A 22,107-nucleotide genomic window follows, 5' to 3' on the forward strand; every position below is an offset into this window, starting at 1 on the left:
TCAAACATTTTTTTCAACACATAACAATGTCTTCTTTTCCCACTTCTTTATCATCACCAACCGTCCCTCAACATAGCGCCACACCCTTCTCAACCCTTCATCCTGACATCATCCAGACCAATATCTTCACCCGCCTCGACGGCCCAACTCTCGCCGCCGCCGCCTGCGCTTCCTCCGAGTTATATTTTCTTTCCACGGAAGAGAAACTATGGCGAAATATTTGCAACTCAACTTGGCCCTCCATCAATGACCCACGTATTAGCCACGTCATCTCAACCTTCTCCGCTGGTTACCGTTCATTCTTTTCTGATTCATTTCCGGTTCTTGATCATCAACAATCTTTGAAGCACAATCTTGATTTTTCTTCAATTATAACGACCGAGTTAATCTCTTGTGTTGATATTTACTATAAAAACTCCCTCATCATATCTAAAACTCAAGAAATTGAGACAGTAACAGGGTGGTTCTTGTGTTCGCCATTTCGGGTCGATTTATTTGACCTGAAAGAATCGGTTTTGACGCCGATAGAACACGGTGGCCTAGGTGACACGTGGCTGAATGATATTGAGGAGAACTTGACGTTGAGTTGGATATTGATTAACCCAGTACAAAAACAGTCGGTGAATTTATCGAGCGGGAGAGCGGTTTCAGTGGAGCGGCACTGGCTAACGGGCGAAATACAAGCGAGATTCGCGACAATCTTGGCGGGAGATGAACGATCAGAGACGGAGTTTGTGAAATGCGAGGTGGTGGTCACGTGCGGGGGAAAAGAGGGAGGGGATGTGCACGTGAGGGAAGTGAGTTTGCAAGTGGAGGACATGGAGGGGAGGAATTTGAGCGGGAGGGATAGTTTGGTAATTTTGGAGAAGGCAATGGAGAATGGGAGGAGAAAAAGAGGGAATGGAAAGGAAGGGAAAAAGAAATACGAAGAATTTGTGGAGAGAAAAAGAGAGAGAAGAGAAAGGAAGCAAAGGAGAGAAAGGTCATTAGATATGGCTTGTATTGCCACGGGAGTTAGTATATTTCTGGCTATTTGGTCCTTCGTTTTGTTTAGGTAAAAGAGGATATTCATTTGATTATAATTTATTTCTTTAATTCGTTTAATAATTTTAATAGTAAATTGTAATTATAATATAATGAGCTATGAAGGGGATGCAGCTGTTTGATTCTCATACATATCTGGGTTACAGCCACATTTTCCTTCTCTTTCATGTATGAGATCCATACATTACATTTACATCGGGAACACCGTAAATTCTGTTAAGATCCAGGTATAAAATTTGTGATAAAGGTATTCTATTTTTATTTTCTAATTGATAAGATAATATAAAATTACCTCTCTTTTTAAATAAATAAATTTATATTTATTTGTTTAATAGGTATTAGAAAATTGATATAAGTATGGTGAATTTATAAATGAGTAAACGACATGTTCCCACCCAAGTTTCACTAATCTACAAGTTTCCAGTCCTGTTTCATAAATTAAAATTTAAACAAATATAAGAAGAAGAAAAACCCACGCATCTGTACATGGATTTGTCCATGGTTTAGTCTGAAATGGATATATGATTGAAGGCAGTAGCCCTTAATTTGAAATTGATGGTTGAAATTATCCAAGTGGGAAGGATCTGGGCTTTTGGAAAGGACATGAGCAAGTGGTAATAGTATTTTGGTTTGACTTAAGAGAATATTTAAGGATGAAGCCGGCGGAATTCGTTACAATTCCGCAAGCTCACTCCTAGCTTATTAGCCAGCTGCCTTCATTTACCGCTTTTTGCTTTGTCTTCCTCTATCTCCTAAATATTCTTCTCTCAACATTTTTAAAGGAATTCTAATGTCAGTCCTTTAATTAAATTTGATGTTTCAAATATGGTCCTCAACGTGTAATACGTGCTGACAAATTAAGAGAGGCTAGTTTGTGGGTTTTGGTAATGATATGATGGCAAATAATCAATTAGGTAGAGATAATCAATTTTTGTTGTCACATTAAGGTCATAAACGTTAATCAAAGGGAATTAATGATTTAAGCTTAATTAAGTATAATAATTGGACTTTGTGTATGATTGTTATAAAAAGATTATACATTCTGCGTACCTGTATTTTACAGTTTTAAGTACATAATTAATGCCTTTATCTGACCAAATAATTATGCGGGCGGTACAGTTGTACTGAGACACGATAAGCAAGCAAATGTAGTTTTGAATATTTGAAATTAAATTGAAGAGGAATACAAGCCACAAACACACTGGCACTGGCGGAGCCACTCCATAACTCAAAAACCGCCTAACGTCAAGATTGCAGGTAATCAGATTATAATTAAATGCCCCCGATCAGGTTTAGCCACTATCACTAAGACCAGCCACAGCCTTCACTACGATTGTGACCTGTGACCTTTAGGTTTAGCACACGCCGTGACCTTTGCTACCATTGTCATTTTTCAACCAACACTGCAATCGGAATTCCATGTTTATAAATGTAAAAAATTTTGGCTTTTTCGTTTATATCATGTTAATAAAGTTTATTGGGAAAACTTTCATTGAACAGAAGAGGCTGAGCCCAATTTGATAACCCAAAAGTCTATATTGTCAAGCCCGCATATTGGCGGTAAGGATAACAAATCAGCCATTAGCCCCACTCTATCCATACAATTCCATCGTGTCATAACTTCATTGAACCACAAACCACCCATGCAAATCTTTCTCTTCCACAAAATCCTCCATCTCATACAACAAAATCCTACCCCGTTTAACACCAACATTAATATTTTCTCATCATTCAGTTCACCACCCTTTATTCTAGCACCATCAAAATGGCAGCAACATTTGCCACCTCATCCACCATTGTAGGCCTTGGAAGTTCAAGTTCCTCACTACAATCTTCCCGTGTCTCTTCACCAAAGAGATCAGCTTCTGCTCTTACTTCAAGTAATTAATATTTCTTTTTAAATCTTAACCCCAACAGTCTTTCAATGATGATCGATTTACGTTTATATTTTGTGTTTCTGCAGGCTTTGTGAAATCAGGAGTGACAGCTAGGAATCCTCTGAGATTGGCTGGTGCTTCGGGAGGAAAGTTTGTATGGTAAGTTGGAATTGTGTTTGGGTTTGAGCTTAGATATAATGATGATGTGTTTAGGTTTATAATGAATTAATTTGATTATGGATGATCAGCTTTGAAAGAGATTGGCTGCGTAGAGATTTTAGTGTGATAGGATTTGGGTTGATCGGATGGATAGCGCCATCAAGCATACCAGCCATCAATGGAAAGAGCTTGACTGGACTCTTCTTCGAGAGCATTGGGACTGAGCTCGCTCACTTCCCCTCGCCCCCTCCTCTTACTTCCCAGTTCTGGTGAGTATTATTACTAAATATAATTTTCTGATTGCAATTCACAATTCTAAAATAATAAATCTAATAAGTTATACCGTTTGGATTAAGGATAATTAGTCAAAATAAATTAAGTGTTGTTTCTGAGGTTTTAATATAAGAGTAGAAAGAAGAAACTAAAAGAGGTCCCACCGAGGTTTGAACTCGGGTTACTGGATTCAGAGTCCAATGTCCTGACCACTAGACCATGGGACCAATTTTGTGAGGTGTTGAGAAACTATATTATAGTAATAAATATATTTAATCACTCCACATATGCAAATAGGGCTTATTATCTAACCCCTGAGAGATGGTGTAACATAAATTTACCCATGAGATTGGAAAAGTATTATGCATTCCTCTAATAAAGGGGTTTCTGATAATTTTTAATGGAATGATAAGCTCAATTCTAAAGAGGTAAATAATAATTTTAAAAGGATAAACGATAATTCAAGGGTATATAATACTATTCCAAAATGATGAATGGATAATTGAAGGTATTGTGCACTTATTTTATGATGTGCAGGTTGTGGTTGGTCACATGGCATTTGGGGTTGTTCTTGTGCCTCACTTTTGGGCAAATTGGGTTCAAAGGAAGGACTGAGGATTACTTTTGAATTTAGTTTCTATCTCTATAACTCTTCACTTTGTTTAATTTATGTTTTCTAATATTTGTGCGCAACTATTGACCAAAACATAAGGTCCCAGTATCAATTTGATGAAAAGATTCTGCAACTTAGTTTAATTATGTGATTCCAATTGTTGTGTTGAGTCCCAATTTTTAAGGAAATAATTAATCATAATGTTAAGGGATGACATTACAACTTCTTCATCAATAATTGAGGTCATGGGTTCAAAATAAAATAAAAACTAGATTATATGATTTATGTATCTCACTGGGTCAACACTTTGACCAACCATTGGTATAACAAATACCATGTCTAAATTGTTAAAAATTAATTAGGCCAACAAATGATTGTTATAATAACATGTTCAAAATCATTATCTACTTTTATGCCAAGCATATCCTATAGCTATATGAGTATTTAAAAGAATGTGCACTTCAGATTCAGTGCACATGACCCGTAGTTATGCTCCCCCATTTCATTCCAACTATTTTCATTTTCATGTAAAATCCTATCATTAATTGACACCCTCTGGTACGCTTAGTATTTAACTCATTCACTATAGTTTAGAAAAACCAACATTATGGGGTTTAGCAGTGTTTCTAAATAAAGGAAAAAAGAAATAAATCCATAGACAGATGACTGAAGATATTTGGATTTCCAAGTGAAAATAATATTCGAATTGAAGTTGAAGGTCCAAAAACCATCCATCACATATAATTGTAACCAAAAGAAAAGCAGGACAAAGAAGCAGTGTGGGGGTCTGATTTATTTGTAAAAACAGCTATGAAATCCCAACTATGAGCCGTTAGAGAGGACCCACCTCCTGCTGGCTTCCCAACCCTTCACTCTTCTTAAACATTTCCTGTTCTTCCAAGATCCTGACTCACTTTTTTTTTGATTGATTGACTTCATAAAACATGGCAATGCTATACAATTATTACTCTCTACTTTTCCCTTCTTTTCTTATTTTCATATACACCCCTTCTTCTTTCTTATTACTTTTTCCCTTTAAAAATTAATATATTCTATTAGAACCCCAATTTATGCTTTTTTTTTTCTCAATTTCTATAAGTAATACATAAGAGATATTACCATTTAAAGGAAACTTCTTTTTTAACTTAAAAAAAAAAATGACAAGTTATAATTTTTTTTCACTCCCATTGTACATATTTATTTAGCCCTTATAACATACTTCTTTAGAAAATATCTTGAAAAAAATATATTTTTAGCGATTAAAAAAAAAGTATGTATCAAATGGAAAATGTGTCTATTATTGATACAAATGAAATCTTTTTCTTTTAAGTGTAATAAAAGTTTTTTTTGAATCCCCATTCATAATCAAAATTTTTATTTTTAAAGCATATTAGAGTCGTTTTATTGTGTGTTTAAAGGGCACATATATATTAAAGATACTAGAAAACAAAAAATTTAATATTTTGATATATTAAAAATTATTGTTTTTACCTTTTCATATAATATACATCGAAATAACTAATTTATAATCTTGTAATATTCCTAACGTATACCTTAAAAAACACGTTGAAACAATTCATTAGAATAAATGATAAATAGTAATAAAACATGACACCAAAAGCTAGTATATGAAAATTTGAAAAGTAGAGGGCCTTCTAGTATATATTGTAAGAGAAGTGGGCGGATAAGAAAAAATAAAAAAAATACAAGTTAAGATTAAGGGAGACAGAATAAATATAGAAAAGACAGTCATTTTACTTACAGATGCACGTTTCTGATTGAAATACAAGGCTGACGTGGATGCCACGTCGGATTGTAGTGTTTTAATCCCAATACAGCACTTTTACTTTGTTTATTTCCCTCTTTAATAATTCTGAATCAAAGCATTTCAACACCATTCCATTTTTGACAAATCCCCTCTTTCCTTTTCTTTTTCAATCTTTAGACTGCTTATTAATATAAATCCCCCAGAAGAAGAAGAATCTTTGATTGTCACTTTAATTTGTTTGAGGAATTCAAGACTACAAGTTTGGACTTGCTATAAAGCAAAGTGGTCATCATAAACTTTACCACTTCCCCTCCTCCTAAATCTTACAAATTTTTCTCACTCTCCCATAAATCTTCCATTCCATCAACTTCACCCCTCTGTCACCCTCACCATGTCCGTTTCTTCACTTTCAGAGCCCACCTTTTGCCCATTTTCAAAATTTTAATTTATTTACATTCTGTTGCAACACTTTTCTTTTATATCAGTACTCAATTTTCGATATCACAATGTCATGGCAAAACCACAACTCCGAAACGAAGAGTACAGGTCTAAGTAAGATCAGGAAGCGGGGTTGTTCATCGTCTTCATCGTCGTCGTTGGTTCAAAAATACAGATTTAAACGTGCAATTCTTGTGGGGAAGAGAGGTGGTTCTAGCACGCCAGTTCCGACATGGAAGACCAGCGTCAAGTCTCCATCTTTAGTAATGCCAACTGCAGAGCAACAACCCAGTAGTGTTATGCCTTCTCAGGGAGGAGATAGAGGCAAGGAAGTCTCGGTTTCAGCGCGAAAACTTGCGGCCACTTTGTGGGAAATCAACAAAATCCCTTCTTCTAAAGGGAAGAAAGAGTTGGAGAAACAAGATTTGAGAAGTAAAGAAAGAGTTTTGAGAGGTTCAGAGTCTGGTACTCTTCCTCCACACTTGTCAGATCCATCTTATAGTCCAATTTCAGAGGTGGGATTAAGTCTATTTTTTTATATTTAAATATTTGATTTGTGGATTGAAAATTTATCTTTATTTGTTGAATTGTGCAGGGAATGGATCAATCCAGAGGGAATTCTTGTCGGAGAAGAAATTCAGTGTTTTCTCAGAAGCTTCAAGTTCCTGATTATGACTTTGGTGGGACATTGGACTCTCTGAACAATGCCAGTGTTATGGAGGTACATGACAATATATACTAAATGTACTCGTTTGTGTGGTTTTAATTGAAACATTATCTTGTTTTATCGCATAATTTGACATAGATTTCCAAAAAGTTATCACTATTTCCATAAACATCCAAGGCAGTTTTCTTACTGACAAATTAAGTTGCAATTAATTATATATATGTTTTCGAAAACTCGAGAATAGAGATGCATTGCAGCTTCTATGTATTGTCTATTGAATTATAAATCTGTAAATAGGTGTATCTAAATTTCAGACTTGACAATTTGTTAAAAACTATTCGATCTTCGGTTGTTTACTTATTTTTGGGGGGGTGAGATTTTTAAGTATGAAAATTAAAGAAGAGCATAAATTGTAATGATCTAATAGAATAAAATGCAGATAGAGGCTCATTCACGAGGCAAGACTCATGGTGGATCTATAACTGCAATTAAAACCCGTTTGAAGGATGTTTGTAATGGCCTAAACGCATCAAAAGAACTTTTGAAAGTTCTCAATCGTATTTGGGGTCTTGAAGAGCAGCATTCATCGAGCATATCTCTTATCTCAGCTATACGGGCTGAGCTTGATCGAGCTCGTGTTCAAGTTGATCATTTGATTAAAGAGCAGCGGTCTAATCACAATGAGGTTGAGTACTTAATGAAGCATTTCGCAGAAGAAAAGGCGGCTTGGAAAAGGAAGGAGCGAGACAGGATTCGCCATGCCATAGCATGCATAGCAGAAGAGCTTGAGGTGGAGAAGAAGCTTAGGCGACAAACAGAGAGATTAAACAAGAAGCTTGGAAAAGAATTGGCAGAGACGAAATCATCGCTGTCAAATGCAATGAAAGAATTGGAGAGTGAGAAGAGGGCAAAAGAGATATTGGAGCAAGTTTGTGATGAGTTAGCTAGAGGCATTGGAGAAGACAGAGCCGAGGTAGAAGAGCTAAAGAGAGAGTCAGTTAAAGCTAGAGAAGAGGTTGAAAAGGAGAGGGAGATGCTTCAACTTGCCGATGTTTTGCGTGAGGAGAGAGTCCAGATGAAGCTCTCAGATGCTAAGTACCATTTTGAGGAGAAAAATGCAGCTGTGGAAAGGCTAAGAAATGAGCTTGAGGCCTACTTGAGAACCAAAAAAGGAGAAGAAAATAGAGAATTGTCTCCGAATTTCGAGAGAATCAAGGATCTTGAAGCTTATTTGAAGAAAATCCAATTTGGTTTATGTGAAAATACAGAGACAAAGGAGTATGAAGGGGAAGTAGACAATGGAGATGAGCATGAGGGAGATGACTCAGCTGATAGTGATCTTCATTCCATTGAATTAAACATGGACAATAGTAACCGGAGCTATAACTGGAGTTATGCTCAAGATGATATGAAGAGAGTCTCAGTTGATAAAGGAATCAAAGGGAGGAAATCTATTGAGAAAATTCAATGGGGAAGCATTTGCTTGGAAAGAGGAACTTCTAATGGTATGGATTGGAACTACAAGGAACATTCAGGTGAACTTGACAGGGAAAGATTAGCAGAGATTGTTTCGCAAACTCAAACACAAGAACTTGCAGACGAAATCAAGAGATACCGATCAATCAAAAGTCTTCGAGATCATATTCTATCTGGTTCCAAGATGGCATCTTTTCAAAGCTTTGCAAGTCCAACGCGCCAATGGGGCCAATCCTTGCCTCAGCAGGATCCTGGAAGTGAAGGTCGGGAAAGTCAGGGCGATGCCTTGAATCACAAGCTAGTGGAACCATCAACAAGTGAATGCAGGATTTCAACAAGTTGAAGACAAAAATCTCCACTTTTGATCCTTGTTTTAACTACTGTTTTGTTTGCAAATTGCAATTCCCTGGAGAATATTCCCATTAACGAATGTATTTGTGTTAATGAATATGTAAGCAAGATGTATATAGAATATTATGCAAGGCTGTAAGGTCTGGTAAAGCTACTGCAGAGCTTGTTCTGAGTCCTTTAAGTTTTGAAGTATGTATTCTTTTTCAAGGAATTTCATGAAAAGCATATCATGCACTCCAAAAATTCTTCAAAGTTTAGTCCATTTTGTTAAGAAGAATATTAGATGAATCAAAATTTAGAAGTCAACTTAAATGTATTGGAATTTTGAGGATTTCCAAAATCTTGGTCACTTTTATTTGTTGTTTGATAAATTTGATTTAAATCAAATGTTAAATGTGAATATGATAGAATACGTATTTAAGATTGGAAAAAATCTCAAATTTGCAGAGTTAGTAGGTGTTTGAATCAATCATGCAAGGTAGTTGGAATTGTTTAATGAAATAAAAAAGGTCAAGTTAGAAACACATGGTAAGACGGCGGATTGATCAAATAATGAAGGCCGCCCTAACATGGATCCTATTAATAATTTGTCAGACTTTGCCTACAAGTTTCAATCACCCACCGTCAAGCATGTGATTCTAATCTAAACTTGTATCTTAAAAAGGCTTCTGAGTAGCTTGTCGCAAAGTCTTCAACTACTTATCTTGACGATGCCTTACTTTCAACTTTGCTTCAATTGCACTCTCTTCAAAAGAACCTTCTCTTGGGATTCGATCGAGGAAATTAGTTATAATCTCACTTGATTTGATGTGATATTTACTTATCTCCAATTTTTTGGCATAACAGCGACCGAACTTTTTTTATCATGTTAGGTTTCTGTATAGCTCCAAGTTTAGGTAGATTTCCCCATCCCATCCCATCCCATCCCAGCTCAGCAATCAATCAATAATATGTCACCTCTGGCTTTTACTCAACAGCACAGGTCACATAATAAAGAATCTCTTGGTAATTAATCATAGTAGCAATATGTCCCAGTTGATAAATTGAAGCATTGAGGCCAGTTGCGGCATTAGTTCCCTCTCAGGTACAATTTACATATGTATCCAAGCCCACTGAGTTCTTAATTTCATATATATCTGATCTTGATGCATCTTATATCTAAAGGTTGGAATATGCTACAAATTCAATTGGTGTATTGTCAAAGCACCAAGCTTACTCATTACATTTCAATTTCAGAAGAAGATGAAAAATATTAGTTGCAGCAACAGAAGGACACAAAAGGAAAACCCCTTGCAGAAAAGAATACCCAGAACCTTTTTCTGATGAGAAACCGAATCAGGAAAAGGATTTACATATATTCAAGAAGGATTTACACAACAGTTACAAAGTAAAAGAGCTCAGGACATTATAAAAAGTCAGCAAAAACAGTCAAGAATAGATGCCTCTCAATCAATTCATCACTGCCTCCCACCTGTGAAGAGCCTCGCAGTTCCAAAGAATATGCCAAAAAAGGCATGCCACAAAATCTAGAGGACACAAGAGGCTGAAGAGAAGAATAGCCAGAACTACCATAAAAGGAGTGATGAAGCAGATGTCCAGGAAGTAAATATTGTTACTAATCGTTATAAGCATTTTTCTACCATATGTTAGGACCAGAAATAACAACAAACCACATAACGGTAACACCAATTTACATTTGACAAATAGGAAAAACAGAATAACAGGTTGATACCTTAAGAGATTGTCAGTTTGCATACATACAACATTGACTACAAAGAAAGTTGTCAGTATAGCTGGACGGGATAGACACATCAATCTTATACAGCTGAATCAGATTAGAACCAGCACCCATCTGTTTATTAGTGAAGGGGCCACCAAAATATGTATGATAACTCAACAAATAGCTGGATCCAACTATTTTTGGGAGCCTTCTGTTTTCACCGATGCTGATGTAAAAGTAACTGGGGCTGCAGGATGATCCCTCACAATCAAGCTAAGGACCTCTGGTCTTGAATAGTGCCCAACCACATCAAAATCAAACTTGGCCCGTGCTATTTCTCCAAGATCTGGGAGTCATTGACAATTATCAAAACCAGAGTTTCAAATTCAATACAAAGCTTATGCATGGCCATAAGAAGACAAAATAGCATAATATACCAAAACAGAGAGAGAGTTTTCCAGAACAGTTACTAGCTGGGGCCAGGTAAAGTTTTTGGAGGATAAGGAAAATTGGGAAAACTCTTCTTTTACCGATTGTCTAATGAAATTAAATAGGAGAAATGATTTTCCAAGGGCCTTCACAGAATAGTATCTATTCCATATGGCCATGAAATTCAAAAATTTGTTCAATCACTGGTTAACTAATATTTTAAAAAATACAGGTTCACCATCTGCTCAAATAAATTAAGAAGATTCATTGAAAATTGCAAATGTTTCTAAAATTATACTCAGAAGAATTTAGTCAATATAACATTTACTTGATGGAAGACTACCAAAAATTGGTCAAGCAACTCATGCCAGTATTATGCCACTATAGAATATGACATGAAAGATTTATGAAGAATTTTCGGATGATACATGTACTATAGCTGCAGTAACAAAATAATGCTAAACATCCTTCGGGTCTCTTTCCAACCAAACTTACATTTTTGATAAGGATATAGCTATTCTTTATGGTTTAATTATTGTCCCTCGAAATTAATTTGGTACTAGATCTCCTGGTATACTCATAAATAAATTACTTTAACCTGCTTCTATGAACAACATAAAAAGAAACTATTTAGATTCAGCATAGATCCAGGAGAGAAACTGGAGAAGAGAATGATGTACCTAGATCTGCTGAGATGAGTGCCTCTCCATCATAATTAGGTCCTGCCAGTACAGTTCCTGATGGTGATATTATAACACTACCTCCAGCACAGACAATAGAATCTGGTGTAAGTTCCTCTTCTGTGCCTGAAAATACATATTCTGGAGGAGGAGGGTAATCTTTCCTTCGACAGAATTGGTTAGCTGACAAAACAAAACATCCACCCTCAAGAGCGACGTGGGTCATTGATGCTTGCCATACATCCCTGGAATCTGCTGTAGGTGCACAATATATTTCAATGCCTGAAACCGGTGAGTTTGATAAGTAAGGTATCAGTGGCTAATTTATTATTTATAAGAGACGGTAAAGCAAATGAAAGCAGTAATGAGATCCCCACAGAGCAAAAATGCTAGTATATCAACGGATGGAAAAAATAAACACAAGAAAATAATATCCGAAGACATTCATCCCCTAAGTTTCAGTCAACACCATTCTGAAGTTCTCACATGACAATGTCTACAGTACCTTCTTTCCGCCCAAAAAAAGTACAGAAGAGAAAGACAAAGAAAATTAACTGAAGATATGTTCCAACTGAATGGGAAGGATCAAGATCATAAACCAAGCCTTCCGTGAAACGGTGCAAGTGGTTCTAGACAAGGCCAATTGCAATGGTTAACATAATTAAATGACTAACCTTTAGCATACATTGCTGTCCTAAGAAGTGGCATTCTATTTTCCCAGCAAATGGCAGCACCTATTTTTCCAATAGGAGTATCAAAAACTGAAATTGTTGATCCATCTCCAAATCCCCAAACAATCCGCTCTAATGCAGTTGGCATAATTTTTCGGTGTTTACCCAGGAAATGACCTTGACAATCAAAAAATAAAACAGTGCAATACAGTGTATATCCATCTCTCTCTATCACACCCATTACTAAATATACCTTATACTTCCCTGCCATTGCTGCCAATCTCTCCACTTCAGGACCTGAAATTAACAGAAGATTAGAACATAAATCTTTAAATATGATGCAAACTTCCACAAACTACAAGGGTGAAATAGAGATAGTCTCAGCTAACATCACATTTCTTATCCAAAGGAATGGTTTTATCCCAAAAATTAATCTTGTCTAATTCAGTAAAGCCCTTGAAGATAAGGTTAAAAGCACAGTCTAAAATTACATATAAGAATTAATTAGCATATAGACAGAGATGGTGCACGAACCAGGAACATCAATGGCTGAAGCATGATACTTGCGAAACTCTTCTTTACCCTTAGCCGTACGATTACCGATAGTGACACCAAAATTGGAACCACGAGGATACCCACCAATGAAAGCTTCTGGGAAGACCACCAATTGAGCCCCATAGCCGGCGGCTTCAGCCAGCAATCTCTCGGCCTTATCAAGAGTGGCGGGAGTATCGTAGAAGATGGTGGAGGCCTGGACGACGGTGGCGCGGACGGTGGGTGCGGAAGAGTCGGCACCCATGTCCACCTCAGCGAAGAGTGGAGTCTGGGATGGTACTAGGGCCATTTCTCGTTGTTATGAGGTTGTGGTGGTTTGTCCGTTTGTTTGGAATGAAGTGGTGGTTGAATGTGAGGCTGCCAGTAGACCTGGCAAAACGGGTGGGTGGGCCGGGTACAGTCTGGGTCTAAATGGGTACGGGTCTTAAACGGGTCTAATACTTTAGGCCCATACCCTACCCTATACTAGGGGTGTACACGAATCGAGCTAAGGCGAACAGTGATCGGCTCGCAATCTGTGAAATGGGCTCGAGTTCGAGCTCGAGCTCGACGGGTAGGGAAAATCTGAGATCGAGATCGAGATCGTCAATTAGTTCGTGCTCGCGAACAGTTCGATTGGCTCAAGAATGTGTTGAACTCAATTCGATTATAGCCAAGCTCGTTAATGGAGCTCAAGTATTTGCTCATTACCAGGCTCGAAATCGAGCTCGATTTAAAAGCTTGAAATAACAGTTTTAAATTATTACAATATAACAAACTGAAATTGAAACCACACATGCAATCAAATTACATTTTCAACCGAATCCAACTTGAGAATGATGATTACAGAATCCAGAGGAGAAGCTTCTTGATTAATATTTTCAAGATTAAGGAGCCAGTACATATTTACATAATACATAATTATAAGGAGCTAATACATTTTTACATAATACATAATTACATTCAAAGGTTGGGACTTGGGATTTATCTCATTCACATGCATAATACAATGGCCAAGCCAACTGCTTCCAAAGTCCAAACTAACATAAAACAAAATATCCACCACCACCACCAGCCATGCCCATGATACAACTTGTTGGCATTTGGCAAAGAAACACCAAATTTACAGCAGTTGAGCAGCCAAGTCGAGGGTCACCTACTTATTTTACCTTTTACTAGACTTTTACCCTTTGAACCTGCAGCAACAAAATATACATCATTAGAATTATAAAATATCTAAATTTCATGCCAACATATTCTGTCTAGCAAAGAGCAAAAGACCTTACGGCAAAGTCTAGAACTCCATATTCAAAAAACCTGCAGCAACCATAAACACCCCTAATTCAAATACCTGTAGCTGCAATAAATACCCCTAGTTAGAATTATAGAATATCAAAATTTCAGGTCAACATATTCTACCCAGCAAAGAGCAAAAGACCTTCCAGCAAGTGTAAAATTCCAGATTCAAAAAACCTGCAGGTTGCAGCAACAATAAATACCCTAATTAGAATTATAAAATGATAGGAATGAGGATAAACATATTATGCCCAGCAAAGAGCAAAAGACCTTCCAGCAAAGTCTAGAACTCCAAATTCAAAAAACATGCAGCAACAATAAACACCCCTAATTAGAATTATAGAATATCTAAATTTTAGGACAAACATGTAAGGTAAAATCAACAAAATCTCCAGTTTAAAACTCAATGGACATCATATAAATAAAAACTTCACAAGAATCACAATTTCAACAATAACATCACATAAATAAACACTGCACAAGAGTCACAAGTTGAACAATAACATCACATAAATAAACACTTCACAAGAATCACATCTTTTCTCCATAGTCCATCCTCTCAAACAACATCACAAGTTCAACAATAACATAAATAAACACTTCACACGAATCACATATTTTCTCCATAGTCCATCTTCTCAAACAACACATCACAAGTTCAACAATAGCATAACATAAATAAACACTTCACAACAATCACATCTTTTCTCCATAGTCCATCCTCTCAAACAACATCACAAGTTCAACATTTAACAATAACATAACATTAATAAACACTTCACAAGAACCACAATAACATCATCACAACTTAGGTTCACAACAACACTAAAAAAACCAACCTTTGCATTATGAAACATATCTCTTCTCCACCTTCTCAAACAACCAATAGATCCTTACAAAAACCAACCTTTATATGCAAAAGAATAAAAATTGTTTTATTATGAAACATAACTACATAAGTGATTTAAGAGTTGATGGATACTTGAGGATTCTGGCCAAAAAATGCATTCAAGCTTTGTAAGCTTCACTCGATTGGAAGCTGAATCTCCACTTGTTTTTGCTACTTCTAAATTACATCAAGGGAAAATATTAGTTTTAGTTACAAAAATGAAAGTAACTACTAACTAGTAAGTGAAAATGCATAAATACTAATCACCTATTACAATTTACACTTACTTTGTTCTTTTTATGAACTCCATTGAGATGACGACATCAATCACCTCCACAAAGGAGCACTTGTACTGTTTTGGGAGACAATGAGGCTCGATACGTTTCTATTACTCTGCTGCCAGCACTAAACGAGGCCTCCGAAGCCACTGTGGTTATAAGGATTGCTAGGATATCACGAGCCATCCTACTCAAGATTCGATACTTCATTGTATTAACCTTCCACCACTCCAATGCTTCAAATTTCATACAATTCCCCTCCCCAAACATGAAACAACCCTCTCCCAGATAAGTATCTAACTCTGATTTCTCTAGTGGAATACTTTGAACCGTTTTCATATGTTCTGCAAACATTGCAAATCCAGACACATTAGGTTCTGTTTGTTCCTTGCCCCGAGGAACCATTGCAGTTGGTTGTTCAATGTTTGAGGATTGAGATTAATAATAATCAACATACTCTTGGTAAATTTGATACACATCTTTAACTTTGCTCTTATGTACTTGGGCATCAATCTCACCATACATTTTAGGTAAACAATAGTCCAACACTGCCATTTTACACCTAGGATCTAGGACAACCACTACACACATCAACAAGTTGCATTCTCCCCAATACTTGTCAAATTTCTGTTTCATTTTCGTAACCATATGTCGAATAAAATCATTTTCATCCACTGACTTCTGATCTAGCATAACCTTAACCCGAAAAATCTCACTGAGATATATATTTGCAGTCGGGTATTCATTCCTAGAAATTACATTAGTAATGGTACTAAACACACCCAACACTTCACAAACTTGCTCCACCTTTACCAATTCCTCTACACTGAGACAACAATTATAATGTGGATCTTTCTCTTTATACCTTTCAAAGACATTTTTAAACTTCACTGCAATTGACAACATCTCAAAAGTGGAATTCCACCTTGTCTTGCAGTCTAGGATCAACTTCCGGTTGGGCAAACGCAACATTTGCACTATCTCTGAAAAAACAATAAGCCTGCTCTCTGTTTGTTTCACATAGGCCACACTATCACGAACATCATCAATAATGGACCTTATTTGGGACAGCCCATCTTGAACAATAAGGTTCAAGATGTATGCGCAACACCTAACGTGGAATAATCTCCCTCCACAAAGCAGCCTATTGTCAATTGCCAAATTCTCCTTTAAAATCCGGATTGCTGTGTCATTACTTGATGCATTATCCATTGATATCGTGTACACCTTGTTCTCTATACCCCATTCCTTCAGACACTTATATATTAAATCTGCAATTTGGGAACCAGTGCGTGGAGGAGCTATGTACAAGAAGTTTAGAATTCGTTTCTGCAACCTCCAATTACCATCTACGAAATGCCCTATCAATACCATGTACTCAATCCTCTAATTACTTGACTTCCATAAATCGGTCGTTAAGCTTATTCTATCAACATACTTCAACAAATTCTTCAACTTTATCTTTTCCCTTTCAAACAAAGTAACAACATCATTTTTACGACTAATCTTTTCCTACTCAGGGATCGCATACCTCTGCATGTGATTAAATCCTTCTTCCTCCACAACAGTAAAAGGATGCTCATGCATCAGCACCCAAGTGGCCACTAATTCCTGCATTTTTTCCATGTCAAATTTACCTCCGGTAAGAACAAGGATAACATTACTTGCATCAGCTGGATTTGTTGCTTCAAAAAACCTTTGTTGTTGCTTTTCAAAGAAAGCTTCGCTGTACATAAGTCTTAAGTGCCTTGAGAGGTGAGTAGTGCTCCTGGTGCTCGTTATGGCAAGCCTCATTTTACAATGGATGCATTCAGCCTTCGTCACTAGAAACATTAATTTCTGTAAAATCCCCCACATACAGATGTCTTCGCCCTCTTTTTCCTTGCAAAAGGGTAAACATCAGTTGCTTCTATATCTTCTTCATTAATAGCAGCTGCAGTTGCTGCGTTACTGTCAATTGCGGGCCGTGACCCTTGTGAGTGGAACTCAATGGAGTCGAATCAGTCGATGCCATATCTATTCGCAAATAAGGAAAACACAAGATTAGTACCATCCATATAGTTACATGTTGAAGCTTGTTCAAGAGAGGAAGACAAAATCATATGTTTAATCATATGATTGAACAAAGACAACAAAATGGAAATTGAAGCTTGTTCAAGAGAGGAGACAAGATTGACAACTAGCAATATAGTTACATGGTGAACTAGTGAAAGTAGTAATCTTCAATTCTGGAATTTCTCTGGAAGATGAAGACAAACCAATATATAATATATGAGACTAAGATAAGGACACGCCATGGTTACAACACGAAGCATGATATGAAACATAAAACAAGTACAATAACTACATATTGTTCGTTCTTTAATTCTCTTATATCAATCGAGATATCTACGATACTTGCAAACAAACCATCATCAAACACATGAGATGATTTGATAACCGTCACATGCAAATCAGATAAAATAAAGAATCAAAACCATTAACCATTCATCATTCCCAGAAAAAAAAAAAAAAAAACCGAAGTCCATTATCACGATAATAGATCATTCACATACAAAATTAATCAAGACCATTAATGGATGAGCAATAAATAAACAGAGAGAAACAACTTTTGAATCAATTTTTCGGCTTACTTTGTAGGAAATCACTGATCATTTTGATGTGAGGGTTGAAGCTTGAGAGAGGAATCTGTCTTCCCTCCTTCGACGGTTCTGGGGACTGGGATTGGGTTGTCGAGTTTGGGTTAGGGTTACAGAATACAGACTTGGGAGGGAAAGTTTCTCGGAGTTGTGTTTAGATCTTAGGGATTTGGGTATTTGTGTTTGTTTTTGGAGGGAGATAAAGTGGACTGTGGGAGTCTAGGAGTCTGGGTGTTAGAGTCATGAAAGGACTTATTTTGGTGATAAAAATACCCATGTGTGTGATTAAATTGAAGTATATTGAGATAATTAAAGAATTTAGAATTTATTCACGAAAATCGCTTCCTAATATTTTTCTTATGAATTTAACGTGTTTGGAATGATTTGGAAGTATATGAAATGATATTAGGTTGTGGTTTATGAATTAAGGTGATTTTGTCTCATTTGCTGTTTAGGGGTAAAATGTCATGTTTTAAGGTGCTAATTTTGTCACTTTTCAATTGTGTAGGGACTAAACTGATATTTTACAAATTGTTCTATAAAAGAAGTGCAGATCGCGTGAACAGGGGGGCTGTTCATCATCATTTTTCGGCGACCCTTCACCTTCTCTGATCAAGCTCGACGACCCTTCATCTCCTTTTCCGGTGACGAATCGGCTCCCTGCTCCGATCACCATCATCCCTTCATCACCACCGTGAACCAAGTTCCACTCGACGTTTCATCTTCCACCGCGTCGTTTCGTCTTCCCGGCCAGTTTTGGTGTTTTTCGGTGACGTTCCAGCTCCCCAAGGGTCGATCTCCCTTCCCACAGCGAATCTACACTTCCTTAGCTTCAGCCGCCGCGAAAACCGTTGAAATCCGCGATTTTGCCGTCGCGCCTTCATTCCATGCCAGATCCTGCTCATTTCGGCGACCTCTCACCTCCCCAGGACCTGATCTGAACTCCCATCACCAGAGCTTCCATCGGTACCTTCGGATCCCATTTCGCCACCGTTTTTCGAAGACCCGCCAGAAATAACGTTTTCCAGCGAAGTGCGGCTGTTCGTATTCCGGGTTGTCCGTTGGTCGTTTTCGCCCCTTCTTCGCATCATATCACTGTCGGTTACCTCCTCTCCGCCATGGTCAGCTCTGTTTCCACTGTTTCGGCCTCCGTCATCACCCACCATGAGCGGCTAAGCTCCCGGTTGTCTGTTACGGCATAGGCGAGATCGGGATTGACTCCATGACTCTCCTCATCAGCTCTCGACTAGTTGGATGAGCCCGATTATAGGAAATTTGGTAGTATTGTGCTTCGGATTATATTGTTTTCGTTTCATGATTGATTTCGATACTTTAATATGATTTGAGCATAACTTGTGATGAATATTGTTGTCCATTATGATTTAATGTTTTCATAGACTTGCTGAATGAACGTTGGTTTGGTAATTAAATACGAATATTGCTTTTCATTACTTCGCATGGTTGTAATTGAGTTGTGTTGATTTAATTTAATTTCTACTATTGTTGCGTTTATTGTGAAGTTGGTTGATTGGATATTACGTGTTGACAAATTGTATTTGTTAATCGCGTACCAACTAGTGGTATTGCCTTGTAGCGTTTATCGACGTTCAATGATAGTCTTTAACCAATCGAACTTGAGTGATCGGGTGAGACAGGATAGTTTATACCTAGAGTGTCGGGAAACCATTTCATTGATTTACCTTGCCTTGTAGGTTTAGGGGATCGTAGAGGGTGGAGGAGAATTGTGTGAGTCGGTCTCGTGTCGAACCAAATCGTAACGGCAACATTTTTTTATAAGTCTTTATTGTTTAATTTCACTATTTCATTATTTGCATTTATCTATTTAGATTAATAATCCATGCCAATTTCATTTCCGCTACTTAAAATACATTAGGTTGTTAGTCTTGCTCCCTGTGGATTCGATCCTGTTACCGCTACTACGGTAATTAGGTTTAATTTTTAGACCGTGACGATCGGTCTAACACTGGGTCTCTGGAGAGGCGGGAGAGTGCCATTTAGTCAAACTCAAAGACGCGAGTGCGAGATGGCGATCAGGTTCGAGCTCGACAGCTTGTTCACCGGTGAGCTGGACAGAGATCGACGAGCCTCCGAGCCAAGTACCACCATATTTGGTACTCAATTGTATAAGAACCGAGTAGTTCGAGACTGTGCTCAGCTCGTCAGACAGTGCTACGAACTCGAGCATCTGTGAGCCAATCTCGAGCAGTTTGCGAACTGTTAGACCGTGTACACCCCTACCTATACGGGTACGGGTGGACCCACAGGTGCCCGCTTATCTGGTGAAGTTCCTCTTGACCCTTCTTCTCAAAGTACTCAAGGGGACTTTAGGACCCTTTCAACGAATCTCAACCGCTAATCTTTGTTCTTTGTTCTTCCTCTTCTTTGCAATCTCATGCGCCAGATCCCACCCCTCCATCCTTGTACCACCAATTTCACCTCGTACTTCTTCCTCACAACTCACAAGAGGCAGCCATGGCTGCCACCACACATTTTTATCACCATTCTTCAAACCAAACCCAAACCCAAAAGCAAATACCCAAAAAAGAACAACCTCAAAATCTTCAATCCTTAAAAAACAAAAAAAGAAAAGAAAACTTGTTTCCAAATACACAATGTTTTTCATTCTTCCCAACTCAAGCACACAAAACAAACCCAAAAAAGAAAAATTCTTAAAAGCTCCGAAATCTTGAGAAACACGAAGAGAAAACAATTCGAAGAAGTGGAAATGTGTGCTCTACAACCTATTTGATGAACCAGAAGTGAGAAGGCTAGGTTAATTCAATTTTTTTTTGTGCCATCAATTGGATCTATTATACCAGTAGCCCCTTAGTCGCAAAGAAGAAAAGTGGGTTGTGTGAAAAACTCTTTGGGAAGAGAAATTAGTGGGTTAGGGAATGGGAATGAATGGAGATTGTGAATGATTTTGATAGGAAAGAGGCAGACTGCGAAATAAAAAAGAGAAGAGAAGTTAAGTTTGGAGAGAGAGAGAGAAGGCAAACAAAAGGTGTTTTAGCTTTTAGGCGTCTGCTCACACACTACGAAAGAGAAAGACAAAAGAATGCCAGGGTTTTTTTCTTTAAATTAAAAACGGGTACCCGCGGGTGTACCCGATCTACCTGTTTACAAAACAGGTAGGGCCAGGTACGGGTCTTAAAAAAACAGGTTTAATAATACAGACCCGTACCCTATATAATTTACTCGGGTATGGGGTCGACCCACAGGTCCCAACCCGTTTTGCCAAGTCTAGCTGCCAGTGACAGTAACCAGTTAAACGCTTTGGACCGGGGCAGTTTCTAGATTTTTCAAGAGATTAAATTAAATTATATTTATGTTATTCAAGAAACAGAGGTTATGAAACTTATAAAAACTAGACATAAAAATTTTAAAAATCATATTTTAGAAAGGTAAGCATGGATAGTGGGTAGAACCATAAATGAAACTGGAACCTATCTGGAACTCATACTATGCGGGTAGGATTCGGTTATAATTTTTTGGAACCGACATTGTGCTGTCTAGTTTCAATTCCTACATGTATAAGAACTAGAACTGAAATCGGAAACTGGAAACGGGTCCCTAAAATGGAACCTGCTTGGAACCGAGGACGGATACTCGAAATGAAACCTGCCTTGGAATCGAGGTCAAGTGCCCGGGATGGAAACTGTATTGGAACTAGGATTAAAAAAAGATCTATAAAAAATAGGGGTCTATTATAATTTTACATATAAAAAATTTAAAATAGGACTGACATAAGTTTTAAAATTATATAAAAACTTTGAACAATGCTACAGTTATCTAAAAACATATATCGAATTTACGCATCGATAGACGTGGCACCATCCCTTTTTCTTAAAAAAAAATTTCATAATTAATTGACGATCATGACGGTGCCACGTCTGTCGATGCGTGAGTTCAATATATATTTTTCGGTAACTGTATCATTTTTCAAAAACTTTTACTATAACAATAACCTAATCAAATAATAACAAATATATTATATATACAATTATACATATATACTTCACCATATATATATATATATCTATATATATATATATATATATAAAGTCGAATACCCATGCAGGTTGTTCGCCATGTGGCACATTTTGGAACTCATAGAATTGTTCCATTTTGACAATAGGATTTGTGATTGCCATGTGGTTGAATTTTATTAGTGATGTTGTAGAGAGATATTAATTGCTGAATCGGTATTCCAAATCCAAAGGTAAAAAGTATACTTATTTGAACGTAGGACACTTTTTTCTTTTATTTTCTTTTTTTTTTTAG

The 22,107-nt window shown here is 37.1% G+C and overlaps 5 protein-coding genes and 1 non-coding gene across 6 annotated transcripts; 3 read left to right on the forward strand and 3 right to left on the reverse strand.

Annotated features, from left to right (window-relative positions):
• On the forward strand, nt 1-2,254 carry LOC116105638 (F-box protein At2g27310-like). The gene is made up of 2 exons (XM_031392050.1): nt 1-1,054; nt 2,164-2,254. The coding sequence occupies exons 1-2, from the start codon at nt 27-29 to the stop codon at nt 2,180-2,182; spliced, it is 1,047 nt and encodes a 348-aa protein (XP_031247910.1). The 5' UTR covers nt 1-26; the 3' UTR covers nt 2,183-2,254.
• Nucleotides 2,255-2,724: 470 nt separating this feature from the next.
• On the forward strand, nt 2,725-4,007 carry LOC116105643 (photosystem I subunit O). The gene is made up of 4 exons (XM_031392054.1): nt 2,725-2,924; nt 3,008-3,080; nt 3,170-3,349; nt 3,891-4,007. Exons 1-4 carry the CDS (start codon nt 2,810-2,812, stop codon nt 3,979-3,981), a joined length of 459 nt encoding a protein of 152 aa, XP_031247914.1. The 5' UTR covers nt 2,725-2,809; the 3' UTR covers nt 3,982-4,007.
• Nucleotides 3,509-3,580, reverse strand: TRNAQ-CUG. The gene has a single exon. It is a non-coding gene; the product is annotated as a tRNA-Gln (tRNA).
• Nucleotides 4,008-5,907: 1,900 nt separating the features above from the next.
• On the forward strand, nt 5,908-8,898 carry LOC116105628 (uncharacterized protein At5g41620-like). Its single transcript, XM_031392039.1, has 3 exons — nt 5,908-6,687; nt 6,768-6,893; nt 7,279-8,898. Exons 1-3 carry the CDS (start codon nt 6,241-6,243, stop codon nt 8,656-8,658), a joined length of 1,953 nt encoding a protein of 650 aa, XP_031247899.1. The 5' UTR covers nt 5,908-6,240; the 3' UTR covers nt 8,659-8,898.
• A 1,472-nt stretch (nt 8,899-10,370) lies between these two features.
• LOC116105637 (bifunctional nitrilase/nitrile hydratase NIT4A) lies at nt 10,371-21,128 on the reverse strand. The gene is made up of 5 exons (XM_031392049.1): nt 21,079-21,128; nt 12,701-13,086; nt 12,170-12,463; nt 11,496-11,777; nt 10,371-10,732 (listed from the first exon to the last, which is right to left on the reverse strand). The coding sequence occupies exons 2-5, from the start codon at nt 13,008-13,010 to the stop codon at nt 10,581-10,583; spliced, it is 1,038 nt and encodes a 345-aa protein (XP_031247909.1). The 5' UTR covers nt 13,011-13,086; nt 21,079-21,128; the 3' UTR covers nt 10,371-10,580.
• LOC116105611 (zinc finger BED domain-containing protein RICESLEEPER 2-like) lies at nt 15,602-16,537 on the reverse strand. Its single transcript, XM_031392020.1, has one exon. It carries the CDS (start codon nt 16,535-16,537, stop codon nt 15,602-15,604), a length of 936 nt encoding a protein of 311 aa, XP_031247880.1.
• Nucleotides 21,129-22,107: the final 979 nt, after the last annotated feature.

This window comes from Pistacia vera, unplaced genomic scaffold (genome assembly GCF_008641045.1).
Source record: "Pistacia vera cultivar Batoury unplaced genomic scaffold, PisVer_v2 Contig501, whole genome shotgun sequence".
Classification (NCBI taxonomy): Eukaryota; Viridiplantae; Streptophyta; class Magnoliopsida; order Sapindales; family Anacardiaceae; genus Pistacia; species Pistacia vera.

Excerpts from the sequence above, each read along its gene's own strand:
- LOC116105638 (XM_031392050.1), top strand. The coding sequence starts at position 27 with ATGTCTTCTTTTCCCACTTCTTTATCATCACCAACCGTCCCTCAACAT.
- LOC116105643 (XM_031392054.1), top strand. The coding sequence starts at position 2,810 with ATGGCAGCAACATTTGCCACCTCATCCACCATTGTAGGCCTTGGAAGT. Across the intron at positions 3,081-3,169 it reads TCGGGAGGAAAGTTTGTATG|CTTTGAAAGAGATTGGCTGC; the intron begins GTAAGTTGGAAT and ends ATGGATGATCAG. Across the intron at positions 3,350-3,890 it reads CCTCTTACTTCCCAGTTCTG|GTTGTGGTTGGTCACATGGC; the intron begins GTGAGTATTATT and ends TATGATGTGCAG.
- LOC116105628 (XM_031392039.1), top strand. The coding sequence starts at position 6,241 with ATGTCATGGCAAAACCACAACTCCGAAACGAAGAGTACAGGTCTAAGT. Across the intron at positions 6,688-6,767 it reads CTTATAGTCCAATTTCAGAG|GGAATGGATCAATCCAGAGG; the intron begins GTGGGATTAAGT and ends TGAATTGTGCAG. Across the intron at positions 6,894-7,278 it reads ACAATGCCAGTGTTATGGAG|ATAGAGGCTCATTCACGAGG; the intron begins GTACATGACAAT and ends AATAAAATGCAG.
- LOC116105637 (XM_031392049.1), bottom strand. The coding sequence starts at position 13,010 with ATGGCCCTAGTACCATCCCAGACTCCACTCTTCGCTGAGGTGGACATG. Across the intron at positions 12,464-12,700 it reads TTCAGCCATTGATGTTCCTG|GTCCTGAAGTGGAGAGATTG; the intron begins GTTCGTGCACCA and ends TGTTAATTTCAG. Across the intron at positions 10,733-11,495 it reads ACTCATCTCAGCAGATCTAG|ATCTTGGAGAAATAGCACGG; the intron begins GTACATCATTCT and ends AATGACTCCCAG.
- LOC116105611 (XM_031392020.1), bottom strand. The coding sequence starts at position 16,537 with ATGGTATTGATAGGGCATTTCGTAGATGGTAATTGGAGGTTGCAGAAA.